At 42.7% G+C, this 15,634-nt stretch overlaps 1 protein-coding gene across 24 annotated transcripts in view; it reads right to left on the bottom strand.

Annotated features, from left to right (window-relative positions):
* Positions 1-4,256: 4,256 nt before the first annotated feature.
* Positions 4,257-15,634, bottom strand: part of BIN1 (bridging integrator 1) — a 114,395-nt gene continuing 103,017 nt past the window's right edge. For 16 of the 24 annotated variants that reach the window (XM_083740372.1, XM_083740384.1, XM_083740380.1 and 13 more), the window contains 5 exons: positions 13,606-13,707; positions 12,486-12,596; positions 11,680-11,781; positions 7,631-10,053; positions 4,257-5,385 (listed from right to left, as the gene is read on the bottom strand). In XM_083740372.1, the coding sequence (XP_083596498.1) occupies positions 9,946-10,053; positions 11,680-11,781; positions 12,486-12,596; positions 13,606-13,707 (423 nt within the window). In that variant the 3' untranslated portion in view covers positions 4,257-5,385; positions 7,631-9,945. Of the gene's footprint in view, positions 5,397-7,630; positions 10,054-11,679; positions 11,782-12,485; positions 12,597-13,605; positions 13,708-15,634 lie in introns of all 24 variants that reach the window. The other 8 variants (XM_083740385.1, XM_083740381.1, XM_083740371.1 and 5 more) reach the window with 1 other exon arrangement.

Genomic DNA, 15,634 nt, shown 5'->3' with positions numbered 1-15,634 from the left:
AGCTTCAAAACATTATTGAAAAGCTGGTGTTTACTAGAGCACCGAGGGGAACTGTGAGAATCCACTCTCTGATGCTCAACATTAAAGAGCTCTTGCAATCCTAAAACACTGAGGCTGTACTCTGCCCAGTCATTATTCCCTTAGCTGCTCACCTGCAGCAGATGGGGAGGACCTTATTTAAACATGGAAATTGGCTACGTTCGGTGTTCAACTCTTCTTGACCTATGAACAGCGCTCTTAAACCACAACTGAACTCTTGGGTTCATATAAAGGCTGGAATCCCTAATCCTACAGCAGTCATTTTTAGTTACCTTTTGCCAGTAGCACAATATGCTCACAAACTGTTGATCAGTGAAGGGTGGTTCTCAAAAAAAATCCTATATTGAAGTCACTAGGGAGTTTGCAGTGATATTTGACCAAGGAGCCAAACAAGAGTAATTTTCCAATTTGTTCCAAGACTAAAGTTGGTTCATATGCTCAGCAGAGAAGATTACATTTTCCTGGAGTCATTATGGGAAGCTATTTATCTTTAAATAGGCGGTTTTCACAAGCCACCATGCTTTTTTCTGAATACATAGTGCTTGTAATGCTCTTTCAGAATCTTTAGAGTTATACCACTGGCTAAATGACTCACCTTTTACCAAATTTTCCTATGGTATATCTACAACCTGGCCCTTGTTGTGAGAGTCTGAAGTCTGAATGATATGGAATCATGCCGTGCCAAGAGGGACTTGTTTCAGGGAGGTGTCAGGTGACTGTTGAGAACCTGAAGAACTTTCAGCTTCTTCAGGATGCAACAAGGCCCAAGCATAGATAGTGCTTTGTAGAAGGTGCTTAATGCTGCAATCCTATACATATTTTCCTGGAGAATAAGTCTAACTGAAATTAATGTAGCTTACTTCAGAGCAGGTGTGTATTGGATTGCACCAAGCTTTAAATATGCTTACCAAAATGATGCCACCATGCCCAAAATGCACAGTAATTTAATTGCAAGTGTGAAGATTGCAATGAACACATTTGAGCAAGGGATGCTGTCAATTCTCCTTTCCCCTGGAAGCACACTTTTTACCCTTCAGGCAATTATCACAATAATGGTCAAAAGAAATACACAACTACATCACTTATTTTCCTAACTTCACTTTCTCATCCATCAGGACATACTAAAAACCCACACAAGATACGGCAGCAACTCAGTTAAAGAAATTTTGAATCAGTGTACATTTCATTCAACAGGTGGAATTGGCATTCCTGCATCAAGAAGAGATGGTGCAGGAATGAGTGTCATTGCAGGCATCATCTCAGAGGAAACACCCTTCCTGTGTAGGAGAGGATGGAGAACGTCTCTTTTGGAACTTAATCCAGACAAAATGGACGTGCTGTGGACTGTGAAATCTGCAAATCTGGATGGTGGTACACACCTGGTAGTGGATGGCATTGCACTCTACCTAAAGGTCCAAGTACCAGAGTTTGGCCTATAGGTTAGCTGTTCACTTCTGGGGTGAATTTAAGGTTCTGCTATGCTATTAACCTTTTAAATGCCTAAACGGTTTGGGACCAGGCTATCTCAAGGACTACCTGCATCCGTGTGCCCTTGCCTGAGCTTTAAGATCAGCATGTGAAGTCCTGTTCTCCAATACATGGCAAAAGTTGTTAGGTTTCTGGGTACCCAGGACAGGAGAAACCCTTTTCTGTTGTGGTCCTGTATCCTTGGAATGGCCTCCTCATGGAAATACATGTGGCCTCATCTCTCTTGGCCTTTACAAAAGCAGGTCTACATTTAGGTGTTTCTATGGTTCCTTTACGTAAGAACTGTTTGTTTCATCTCTTGCTGCTATTTTTGTTCTGTCACTTATAGCTATATTTGAAATGTTAATGTTGTAGTGTCTTAATATTGTGTGTAATCCACCTTAGGAGAGTAGACACCCTAAAAGGTTTTTTTAAAAAAAAACCTATTTAAATAATAATAAAAAGAAACAGAATGCTTCTTTTGAGATGGTGCTTGCCATCTGCAATATATAATATAATCTGTTGCTTGATTGATTGAGGGCACAATTTTTAGTCAATTAAAAATATTTTAATTGATTACTCTAGCTGATCAATTAAGCACTGCATCCCTCATACATACACCCTCCATTCTAACACTAGGCTTGATATCCATCACTATGTGATATCAAATTTCCTTTGTACCATTATTTCTTCAGCGGGACATGAAAGCTCATCAATACTACAAGAGAGACTTAACAGGTCACAAACATTCAGTACAAAGGAGCCACAGTGAGTTGCTTGCAAATTTAGAATGAGTCCAGAGACTAGCAAACTGAAAGTATATTGCCTCTCTCATTTTTCTTTTCTCATTTCAGCACATCTGAATAGGGCATGCTGTGAACATAGCAGTCCATGCATTCTGAAAGCTAAATCCTGCCAATAATCACTTCTGGGATGTGAATGAATAGTGGAGTCTATAAGGGAGCTTCTCACCATCCTCTACCATAGGTAGTAACTGCTAAACTCTTCTCCTCATGCCCACCCCTTACTGATTTACAGTAAATAAATTATCCTGCTATGGAACAGGAAACAGTTCAATATTGCCCATCAGTGCTGTGTGCATCAGCTTTTGGTAGGTGGGGCAAGCAAGGATATATTTCATGCTGGGATGCTTAAAATAATGAAAACAAAATTCCTGCTTCTTTGCCCAAGCCCAGATAAAATTTCCACACTGCATTTTGTTTCTAAGACACCGTGCGTAGGAAGAAGCATCATTTACTGAGTGTATGCCTACCTCTAAGCATCTCAGACCAAAATAAAGCTAAACTTTTTTTAATTAAAAAAGCAGTTTTTTAGGGGGGGAAATGGCAATGCCTTCTGATGACACTTCCAAACTGAACAGACACACATGACCAAACATAACAAACCAAGCTTCTTATATTGGCATCATTTCTGTGTTAGAAACTACCCGTTCACACCATCATTTTTGAAGCAGATGTGTCTATTACTTCATGCTAATCGGATACAAATTGTGGCCTCCCAGAATGTACACAAATAGCCAAAAAGATGCATGTTTCCTCCATGTAATTTCATCCATCAAAAGGATATCATATCTAGGAAACATACAGTGTGTAAAGCAACCTTATAAGTAAGACCAAGCTGCACATCCAACTTTTAACCAAGGTGGGAGGAAAATGTTGATAGCAGGGGCAGGGAATGTTTGTAATTGATTCAAAGCATTGGGTTGTAGCCAATGGATTGGTACCATTCTTGCAATGACTTGCACCTGCACAACAAGACTTCATCTTCCTCCCCCCACCTGCTTTGGTGGAAGGCTGCTGATACCTTTAAGAATTCTTCTTAAAACAAATGCATGGTATATTTTTCCAGTGTGGTGCCCTCAACATGCTTTTGGACTCCACTTGACATCTTCTCTGGCTGCAACATCTGGAGGGCACCAGAGTGGCTACCCCCTCTTCTAGGGATTATGATAAGGCACATAAAACATTTTCTTTTCTGGAGTTGCATCACGTTTGGAAGTAGCCCATGAGCTGTCCTCTTCCTAGGGCATATTTACACTACAGAGTCCCTTAGACCAGTTTAATAGGAATTCCTTCTCTCTAGGGAATTGTAGGACCCATAGTTCTGGAGGGAGGGCACTGGGAATCAGAATTTGCAGCATCCTCAAGAAATTATGTATTTGGATGGTTTGGGCAGGCTGTAACAATTTAACTGATATGACACCTATGGGTTATCTCCAATGAAGTTGCCCAGTTAGTATAAAGAGTCTCAGAAAAACAATGGGACTTCCTTCCCCCTCTGCCAAAAAAAAACCCAACAAACCTGTTCTGGGGTTTCCCCTCAACCCTCTGGAGCAGATCTGAAGTTGTGCTGAAAGAGAGGGAGGAGATGTTCCACTGCTCAAGCAGCAACCCTTGCACCAATGGACAATTTTATTGGATGCAATCCAATATAAATTTTGGATATACCCTATCTGCAGATATTTTTGAACAGTCAGGATTTGTCTAGTTTTCCCCAATCTTTAAAACAAATGGGTCATTCACTAGTTGCCTGTTTACACTGGGCAAATCTATCTGCCTTTTCTTTCAGGGTACCTGCTTTCCACAACCATTTAGTAACATCGCTGAGCATTGTGTGTACAGTATATCTTGTAGAAGATCCAGGCCATATGTTTTTTATTTAGTTGAATAACTCCCCCTTTATTGAGCAGATTTCTTCAGGAGCAAATAGTGATCAGTGAGACAGACCCCTTTCCCTGTTGCAGCAACTGAAGAAAATTTAATAAGACCTGAAAACTACAAGCTTATCAACCGTTCTTTTAAAGGCTAAGAGCTATACCATTTTGTACAGCTTCAGAATAAAGCATCATTAAAGACATAATACAGTACTGGATGGCTGTTTTTCCACAACAAAATGAAAAGCTGATCAGAAACGTTTTTGCAATACTTGCCTGAAAAATAAAAACACAGAGACCAAACAAAAAGAGACAATGATTAGAAATCTACACAAATACCTATGCACTAGCAGCTACAGAAGCGGTTTAGCAGTATAATCCTACACGTTTACTTAAAAGTAGGTTCCATTGAATTCAATGAGGCGTACTTCCAGGTAAGTGAGTACAGGATCACAGCCTAAATGTTACACCATGAATCTGGCAATTATCTTTTTAAAATAAAATCCACAGGGTTGGGGTCCCCCCCCTTGTTTCTTCATAAAAATAGATTTTACAATGAGACCTTCCTTACAGGATAAACATATTTTTAAAATTGATATTCCTTTAGATATGCCTTCCAATATTGCCCTTCAAAGGAGGACAACTTGTTTTACAAATGCATAAAAATATAGAGTGTTTTTTTAGGAGAGGCTGTAAATGATGCAAGAATTGGGATATGCTACTGCAACCATCAACAACACAGCAACGTACAACCTTGTGGTGGGCTAGTTTTAACAGACAGCAGCTCTGGAATACAGAGGAATTTAAACAATGCAACTTTGGCTGAAGGAAGGGAGCATCACAAAATCTAGAATGTGTTGGGGTGGAGGGTTAAGACCCACTGAGCCATTAAAAAAAAAAATTCAAAACACTGTTATGAAGAATAATTCCATGAGACACAGATAAAGTGGTTGTAACTGCATATGCAGTTGTGACTAATCTACAACACACACACACACACACTCCCCATATCCTTGGGGTTTTTTGTGTGCACTCTTGGCTGTGCAGCAATTCTGGATAATGAATTATATCCACAATGCAAAATTGGACCATTCACTTTTTACTGGGTGAAAGAAAGCTTTGCACCTGAATTCTGTCACACACCCTCCGATTATATAAGCTAAGCTGGTCTGATTTTTTTACATATATATATATATATATATATGGTTTTGGTGTCCTCGGGTGTCTTCCCGTGTAAAAGTTGGGGTGTCTAGGCGACGTTTCGACGAGGTCTCACTCGTCATCTTCAGGCTGGTGCTTTCGGCTTCTTGTTACTGGAACAGAGCGGGATCTCAATGTTTGAGTTCCTATAAATACTGTAGAGGGGGTGTGGTGTCTAGCCTCCAATGTTCTGGGCAGAGAGGAAGTTCCCAGGCTAGTGTGCCTTTTCTTCTTTTGTTCCTTAATTACTTGAGAGATACCTTGAGTGATTTCTTGAGTGATATCCTGAGTACCACTTAGGTGGGTCATTAGGTGTGGATTAGTTGCTAAAGTCTTTGTGTCTTGACCTCTTGAACTTTGTGAAGAGTTTTCCTGAGAAGATGGCTGTATTGCACTTAGTTGTGCTTTGGCTTGGCTTCGTGTATAGGGGCGAGCTGTGGTTTTGTGGCTTGTGTCAGCCAGATCTGTGTAGGGATTGCAGGGGGGTGCAGCATCCGGAGGTGCCACCATGGATTGGCTACTGGATGGTGTCAGTAATTCATCTGTGGAGAGGGTCTGGGTTTGGGTCTGGTGTGGTTGATTGGTGTTGGCGTTCTGTGTGCCTCTGGATCTGGTGTCAGTTTTTGTGGGGAGGGCTAATTTCCAGATGTCTGGCAAGCGGGATGTGTCGTCACGCTTGTTCATGTTGTGAGGGTGTTTCTCTATCTCGATGGCTTCCATGATTATTCTCTTGTGGTGATGTTCCGTGTTAAAGAGCAATTTGGAATCTGCAAAATTAATTTCGTGTCCTGTTTCTTTCATGTGTTGGAAAAGAGAGGAAGTTTTTTCTTCTTTTTTGACGGCATTCTTGTGTTCTGCGATACGTGCATTTATTCGTCTGTTTGTTTGTCCAATGTACGTGGCTGGGCAGACTTTGCAGGGTATTTCATAGATCCCTTGGTTTTCCAACTGGATTTTATCCTTGGGGTTTCTGAGGATATTGGCTATTTTTTGGTTGGTGCAAAAAATAGATGAATTACTGACACCATCCAGTAGCCAATCCATGGTGGCACCTCCGGATGCTGCACCCCCCTGCAATCCCTACACAGATCTGGCTGACACAAGCCACAAAACCACAGCTCGCCCCTATACACGAAGCCAAGCCAAAGCACAACTAAGTGCAATACAGCCATCTTCTCAGGAAAACTCTTCACAAAGTTCAAGAGGTCAAGACACAAAGACTTTAGCAACTAATCCACACCTAATGACCCACCTAAGTGGTACTCAGGATATCACTCAAGAAATCACTCAAGGTATCTCTCAAGTAATTAAGGAACAAAAGAAGAAAAGGCACACTAGCCTGGGAACTTCCTCTCTGCCCAGAACATTGGAGGCTAGACACCACACCCCCTCTACAGTATTTATAGGAACTCAAACATTGAGATCCCGCTCTGTTCCAGTAACAAGAAGCCGAAAGCACCAGCCTGAAGATGACGAGTGAGACCTCGTCGAAACGTCGCCTAGACACCCCAACTTTTACACGGGAAGACACCCGAGGACACCAAAACCTGCATTCCTGCACCCGTGAAAATCTACGAAAGCATATATAAAATTAGCAAAATCCTCCATAAACACAATATCAAAACAGCCTTTTGCACCAACCAAAAAATAGCCAATATCCTCAGAAACCCCAAGGATAAAATCCAGTTGGAAAACCAAGGGATCTATGAAATACCCTGCAAAGTCTGCCCAGCCACGTACATTGGACAAACAAACAGACGAATAAATGCACGTATCGCAGAACACAAGAATGCCGTCAAAAAAGAAGAAAAAACTTCCTCTCTTTTCCAACACATGAAAGAAACAGGACACGAAATTAATTTTGCAGATTCCAAATTGCTCTTTAACACGGAACATCACCACAAGAGAATAATCATGGAAGCCATCGAGATAGAGAAACACCCTCACAACATGAACAAGCGTGACGACACATCCCGCTTGCCAGACATCTGGAAATTAGCCCTCCCCACAAAAACTGACACCAGATCCAGAGGCACACAGAACGCCAACACCAATCAACCACACCAGACCCAAACCCAGACCCTCTCCACAGATGAATTACTGACACCATCCAGTAGCCAATCCATGGTGGCACCTCCGGATGCTGCACCCCCCTGCAATCCCTACACAGATCTGGCTAGACACCCCAACTTTTACACGGGAAGACACCCGAGGACACCAAAACCTGCATATATATATATATATATATATTGGTGTAACTTAGCATACCATGCTTTGCTAAAAGCAAAACAAAATTTTTTGCTAAAAGCAGTTTATCTTTTATAAGATTAGTCAATACAACAGATTCCAATGTATTCCAGTGCAGGAGGAGGTAGCCTGTTCTAAAGCAATCCCTTCAAAGCAAATAAGAAATAAAATAGAAAAAAAATCCAAAGTGGAACTTGGAAGTAAATGAACCCAGCCATAAAAGGATGTGAAGAGCTCAGTAGCTGTGTCAGCTATTCAAGTAACACTGCAGGATTCAGTTGTGTCGGGAGAAAACCAACTTGTTGCCACTAATACTTAGAGCACTGTTAACAATAAAAACTGCCTAGCAACTTAGCAATACACATAACAAAACAAAACAGGAGCAATGGAGGCAATATGAGGTCAACTGTATAAATGGCAGGAGTGGTTTTCCAACTGTCTACCATGCAGAAACTTTTTCTACCTTTTATTCGGCTACCCCTGCATATATGCTCTGTAAGCCCGTGGCCTTGCAAAAAAAAGGGGGGTCCAGGGCACGTTCTAGGGTGCACATCCAATTCAACAGTGCACTTGGCCTGGCATGAACAGACAGTGCACCCTAGACAACACCCAGCTCCGCACTGTAATTGTGGGCAAGCTGACGTTGGCCCTCTTGTTATAGGCCTTCCCCCTAAAAAGCTCATGGCAGCCTTCTGAGGAAGAGGGTTTCCTAAAATAAAAGTTGAAAAAGTACCATGCTGGCAGGTTATGTTGCAAAGGTTTAAAAATAAGAAAGTTCAATCCACTGTGTTTGTTTGTTTGTTTGTTTGTTTGTTTGTTTGTTTGTTTGAAAAATCATGCATTAATATTTTCCCACCTTAATCCTATGAGCCATTGCACTGGGAAATAAATGTTTAGGATGGGTGGAGTGCAATAACTGCTGTGCCAGCAGTTTGCTTTCCACAAACAATGATCTTGCAAGAAGTGGTAGGAGGCTGCAACAGTAAAAGGGTGTGTTACTTGCCTCCAGTGTCAAGATTGCTAGTGCACAACACAGGATCAGAGACATGGCAGGTGTAGCACTGGATCTTCTTTATCTTTGTGGCTGCCCAGAAAGGCTCCCTTCTCCAGAGCCAGCCACACAGGTACAACTGAATGGGCTGGTATTAACTTCTTATCATGGAGCAGCAATTGATAGGTGACACAGCTGCTTGGATTTGCCAAGCGTAGGGCAGACATCAGTGCAAGTTACTACACACAGCTGCAGCCGCTCAAAACTTCTAAGTTCAAGCTGTTCAGGCTGTTCACAAACTGCAGGTGAGATAAAACAAATGAATGGGGGGGGCGAGGGACGTGCGGTTGCCTGCAGTTCTCCAAAATATGGAAGAAACAAAAACTGCAAATGTCTTTCCCCGTGTTAGTATTTTACAGCGCCTCTCTCTCCACCCTAGCCTTTCAAATGCAGTAAAATTATTTTAGATGCCCATTCCAAATTCAGTTTAACGAAACAGCAACAGAGTGGGTTTTTTTAATAATAATTTAAAAAATCAAATGAAGTCATGTTTATACTTTTACAGTATCTTTTTTCAAAGAAAAGGAAGTGCCAATATACTATATCAAAACACATATTTGAAGGAGCTTTGGATCAGGCGTCACTTCCTCCTTTTTCTTTCCGATGTGCATCTGCAGGTAATTTTGTTTGCACTATATGTAGAAAATCACAGTTCTTGTTGCATCCCCCCCAAGGATGAACAAACACGCACGCGCACACACACACACATATATATAATCATAATTTGTGAACACTGTACACTAAATATTTCTTTTCAACAGCATGACAGGCATTGGGCTTATGGCAGCAGGTGTGAATAATGTGCAGGGTCTGAAATCTAGGGGATGCCATATAAGCAGCCTCAGACACAAGACAGGTTGACTGCACCTTCCCACAAGGTAAACTTAAGAGTATGTCATTTCAGAGTAATGGGGCAGTTAGTATTTTGAGGCTTATGATGCTGGAGTTACCCTAAGTCCAACTCACACAAAACGATGCAGCCACTTTGGTGGCAAACCTCCTGAACACCAACACTGTTCAAATTAAAAAGGGGGAAAAGTTGTTGTTGTTTTTCAACCTGTCTTTCTTTATTACCTATATATTTGATAACAACACTTTGAATTCAATGTACTTCTAAAAGCTTGTTTTCTGTGAAGAATCCAACCTTTAGGCTTCTCTTCCCTTTAAAATTCTCTCTATTACTTTTAGACTTTCCCCAGGGCAAGAGGGAGAGAGGAAACACCTCTGCTTTCTCAATGCAGAGAAGCCACCTAGAAGCCTCAGGACCTCACTGCACCCGCTCCGTGAAATTCTCTGGGAAAACTCCTCGGCATTGGTCAAGTTCTTTGTGCTGAAGCCAATCAGATTCTTTCACACCCATCAGCCATCCTTCATCCTGCCAGGGAGAGAAAGGGAAAGGCAGACAAAAGGTTTGTACAGAGTGAAAAACAAGCAGGAGGGCAGCCTAGGATTCTTAGGTCACTGATCACAACCTTGTGCAAATAAGGCAATCAGTTATTTATTGGTGATAAGTTTGTTATCATCTATTATTGTGGTTTTGAAGCATCACTGTGCTGCTTTTGCATACACTTGAGCTTTCACTGAACTTTGCACATTTTCCTCCTCATGGGTATATATACCTGTCAGCTGAGGACAACACTCCATGCTTCTGAAGAAGTGAACTCTAGGTCATGAAAGGTAACAGCACAATACATTTGCTAGTCTTTAGGGTGCTATAAGATTCTGTTATTGTTTCTGGATACACTGGGTTGTATCCAATGCTGTGCAAGCAGAGTTCTGCTTATGCAGCAGGACTTCCTCTTCCCTCTAGGAGCACCCAAAATCTGCTCTGGAGGTTCCCACAATTCTCTGGAGTAGATTCAATGATGCACAAGGAGTGTTCAAGCAGAAGTCTGTTGTGCGAGCAGAACAGCAGAACTTAATATGACCCATTATGTTTCCTAAGCTCCATTGATTTTGGTTTTTTGCCTGTCTTGAAATTTTCATTTGACAAATTCAAGCCTTATCTGAAGATGAAGGTACTTAGCTGCACATGTAAGGTCCTGCCCACCTGTCAACGTTGACCCACAGAGGATGGGGGAATTAGGGATCCAGCCTGCTGCCTAAATCTAGTTCCCCACTTCTGCTCTAAAGTCACTTAGGAGCTAACTACAATGGAGAAGAGAAGACATTTTTAAAGGTGCTATTTGCTAAGAAGAGAAATTCCTAATATGTTATCACTTTAGGAAGAGAGCTTGTCTATGAACAAAATAAAACTCTCTCTCTCTCTCTCTCTCTCTCTCTCTCTCTCTCTCTCTCTCTCTCAACACTATGGCATCTCCTAGGAAGCTGTTATGGTGAAAAACATCTTGGTCATTTCCGCTCATGAGGTACAAAGTGGCTCTTGCATCAAGAGTATCTAAAGGCTATTGAGGCCTTGCATAAGAAAATGTCCATTGTTTGCATAAGGCACTCAGGAAACAGGACTGAATGCTTCCAGTTTCTAGAGTGCTCTGATCTGCTAGTGATGGTGACACACAAGAGGCACATAGGGTTGTGAGGGATTGAAGAGCCACTACTATTTCTGCGGCAGGGTCCCACTCTCCAGCACCCACCCAATCACAACATGATTTAGCCCCTGAGAAGAAGTCTTCTCACCCTTTGTGCTGATTGGAGCCAATCAGAGGAGAGGTTTGAAAAGTAAGGAAGAGGTGCCTTTGTAAGGAGCTAGCAGGGCCTCTCAGACAGCTTTGTAGGCTTCAGCTGGCTTGTGGGGGGCAGGTTGGCCACCCCTGCTCTATACTAATCATTTCAAAGAATCAAGCAGACAGTTACTTCAGAGATTCTGGTTTTGCAAGACATCATCTCCATTCATCTGCTGGCTGCTTGAAGGTGTCACACACACACAGGAAAACGGGGTTTTCAAACAAAGTCTTTCTGGTTCAGATCCAGTGTTCTACATACTATATGACACTGGTGTGTGAAGCAAAAAAAGATAATAAATCCCACATGCTCTCCTTACCTGCTCCTCTGGGTTGTCAAATGGAATCACCAGGACAACATCTCCAGCCTTCAGTTGTAGCTCATCACTGTCAGTGGCTGCATAGTCATGCATGGCTTGTGCCTGCAAAGAAATAATGACTCCAGTGAAGGGAGAGAGCTTGCTCCATTTCATGAAGAAAGGGTGATGCATACAGCTCCTGTCCACTTTTACCCAAACCAACAAGTGAAAACATGATTATCTATCCGCTATCCCACCTCCTCTTGTCCTGCAAAGTTATTGTTTTGTTTGCTAATATGTTTTGTATTTCTGTGTTTTTATATTGTAAGCCCCACTGTGATCCTTAAACAAATGACATTATAGACATTTAATAAATAAAAATAAAATAAATTTGAACCAGAGAAGCTCTGTGGTAGGATGAGTTTCTCCGAAGGGTGTAAAGGAGGGGAGACACAACTGGTTGTTTTCTTTTGTTATTTCACCAAATAAGTTAGAAAAAGAGATACCTGGGACAGTGCTTGAATTATAAGGGGGCAGAAATGGTCCAGCTCATGTATCTTTTGTGACAGTCCTCTATGCTACTATGAAGGCTATGTTTTTGGCTAACATTGAGGAAACAACAGATCCTAACTTGTTGGAAGCCACCCATACTATGAGTAGCAGCATGCACAAGGTTTCTCGATGCACTAAATGATGCTTGATCCTGTCTCTTCCCTTTGGCTTGCCCTTACTCTTCACTTAACTGACAAGGAAACACAAATTCATTTTAATGGACAACGGTGTGGAATGTGTGCTCGGCTGAGGTAAATGTAATTCCTCACACTCACCTTAAACAGGAAACCTGGTGGCATGTCAGCCCTTTCAGAAGCGGCTCCACTTTCAACTGTTCCATTGACTGTGGCTGGGAAGGTCTCCACAACTACAGCAGGCAGAGAGCTCTAAGCATAGCAGTGAAGGGAGGCAAAGAAAACACAAGAAGGAACACTTGAAACAAGACACTTGGCAAAATGAGACCCCACTGCACTAAACTGGTTCACCCCATTATTCAAAAATTCAACGCCAATGTATTGTGTGTTTTTCCTCCACCACGTGGATGTTACAATTTATGGCCCAGAGTAGCCATTAAGGTGAAGAGAATGACTCATGACAAGATGGGAATTTTAAAAAGGGAATCACAGACAGTGGCAAATATTAGAGGGAAAATCAGGGTGGTATAAAGATTATGGAACACACAGCAGGTGTCTGTCACAAGGGTGAGAGGAGATATAGGTTCATAGTAAGAGGCAAAAGTTCTTCTAAATCTTTTTTTCCCCTTTCCTTGATCTGAAATTGCTACCTGTCTTCTTCTTGGTGGCCTCTGACCTCTACGTCCTCAGCATCATTTTCATGCACAAGAACTAACAACTCAGTGACCTCGTAAGAGCAACAAATTTGATGCCTCTGGCCAAATTTCTTAGCAGAGCCAGACATGGTGAGAAAGTGGAATCAAAACTTAGGGAGGGGAAATGAGAAAGGGTTCTGTGCTTTTAGCCTTCATGGTTTGCCTGGAGGGATCTGTCAGAGCAACAAAGGCTGTTGGGTGACATGAAAGAGCCAGGGTGGTGATTAACTGGGACTGGGGAGAACAGTGGAGATATTCTTTCTGATTCAGACCACTTGCAACTGCTGCTGCTACATGCTTAGCTGTTTGCATCAAAGGGGACATTTTTCTTCTGGAAGACCACCTGCAGATAATTAAAGGGCTTTGTTCAACAGTCACAACCCAGCAAATTGGGCCCCTCCATCAAGGATTCTGTACTACTTAAAGAACAGAAGCTACAACAGTGTCGCTTTGACGGGCTCCCATCTGACTGAGTTAAGTGAAACAGTGATTATATATTGTGTGCCAGCAACATGGGAGAAAGAGATCCCACCGCCACCACCCCTCTCCCTTGCCTATGGTCTTACTGAGGCAGATCCTGAGTCAGTTTCGGTTTTAGCTGCTTCAGCTCCAGCTGCTACTGCTTCTTTGCCAGCTGCCTCAGCACCAGCAGGAGTGGCTTCTGTGGGCTGCAACACAAAAGCCAGTTAAACTCCTGGAACCCCAGCATGCCCAAGAGAGCATGACCTGCCACATCTTTAGGCCTTGCCAGAATTATGAGCATCTGCAGCTCAGTGCTGAGCGGAGTCTGAGTCCTGAGCTGGACTGCAGCACCCACACTCTTAAAACAGTCAGGTATCGGCACCAGTTGGGTATCCCAAGTCCATGTGTTGGCACAGATCCAAGCTGCACCACTTTGAGGAAGAGCAAATGACCCTGGGCTGGAATGTAATCTGGAGCTCATTGAGTTGGCTGCTTATTAAGTCCTTGTGGTTGCGCTATGTGGGTCAGTCTCACCCATCTCAGATATTTTTCATGAGTCAAGTTTAAAGGAGGCGCACCTTTGAAGGGTTTCCTGCACCATTTGCGTTAAATCGGATCCTCTTCATGGAGGGTACGCATTGCGATCGGGCCTCCGAGCATCTCCCATCTGCTGGGGTGGCAGGGCTATGGTCGTTTTGCATGTTTCCTGGACCCTAAAGCCAATGGCATGGCTTAGGGGGTGGCTGCAAAACTTTATTTATGCCCTGCGTGTTGTTCGCTGGTCCTCATTGCCTTCGCGCAGAGGAACGCCCACCCGCCCACCCTTTATCTTGGTGCACTTGGCCTTGCTGTGGACTTTGTTGGTCACCTTTTTTGCAACAGGGGCCTGGTAGGAATTTTTCCATTTGGCAGATTGGCATGGCCATTTGGTTTTTGCCTACCACGTAGCAATTGTCACAACTTTGTAAAGTCTGGCAGTTAGGCATTGGATCAGTGATATGTGGGGAGGGGGGTGGCCATCACCTGCCCCTCCAAGGTTAAGGGTATCCCATTAAAGGAATCAGTGGTTGGCCTGGATCTTGTTTGAAACCCCATGGTAGGAACTAGGGCCATACCAGGACCCCACGGAGACACCGGGGGAGCTCAAGTCGGTCCTCACCGGCAGGGCTCCCTCTGGCGGTGTTTCACCCTTTTATCAGATTCCCTGCGAAGCAGATGGGAGTCTGATATAGTCGGGTGAACCCAATGCCTAAGCCAATACCACTCACATTCTGTATTTAATAAAGTTGTGGCCTAAATTTTGCCAATAACTTAAACTAAAATCCTGTGTATCTTCATTTGGCGGGGTATGTTTGCGGGTTTCGAAGCACAGCTTGGGTTATGAAAATGATCCAGCTAATAAAGGTTTCGCATTTGCATTACGACGCAGCTTGAAGCAAGAGCTATTTAAAAACCTCACATTTGAAAACAACCTCATGTTCTCAAGTATTCCAGTGCTGACCCTGTCTTTTTCCACATAAGCCAACAGTGTGCCCAGAAGGTTCTATCTTCCGCATGATTGCATAGTTCCTACCGTTTCTTTTATGGCTGCGAAAAACTGCTGTATCTCATCATACAGTAACATAGCTTCAAAAACTGACGCACTTCACCTTGAGTAAAACATTTGAACGTGGCTGACAAAATTCTCGCTTGCAGGACTAGGAAAGGAAAGTCTGATGAAATCTGGCAGTGCGTTTCCTAATAACAGCAGACCCTTATAACAACAGAAGCTGTCTTTTGGACCAGGGTCAACTGGTCACCAAGTTCACTGTTCTAAGTCAGCAGCAGTTACAATAATAGACCATCAGATCAGATATGAAGATGGCATACACCCTGCCGATCAGTTATACCACATAAGGCTGTGCAGAGTTAGCAGCATATAGTGAGAATCAATGCTATCAAAGACTGCCACCACCTGGCCACTGAAGAAGAGACTAGAGAGAATCCAACCAATTTCCTACCTCTCAGCAGTTAATCAATAGGATTACATGCATCTCAATCTTACAGTAAGGCTGCATTCACGCAGCAGTTTATTATATTTTCCCTGTGTTTCCTTCTTGATTTCTGCCTTATATTTTAACTTTCAGGTTACAT

This window comes from Podarcis gaigeae, assembly GCF_964106915.1.
Source record: "Podarcis gaigeae genome assembly, chromosome: 1".
In the NCBI taxonomy this organism is placed as follows: Eukaryota; Metazoa; Chordata; class Lepidosauria; order Squamata; family Lacertidae; genus Podarcis; species Podarcis gaigeae.
The sequence above is the reverse complement of the archived record's forward strand: the minus strand, read 5'-3'. Positions and strand labels throughout refer to the sequence as shown.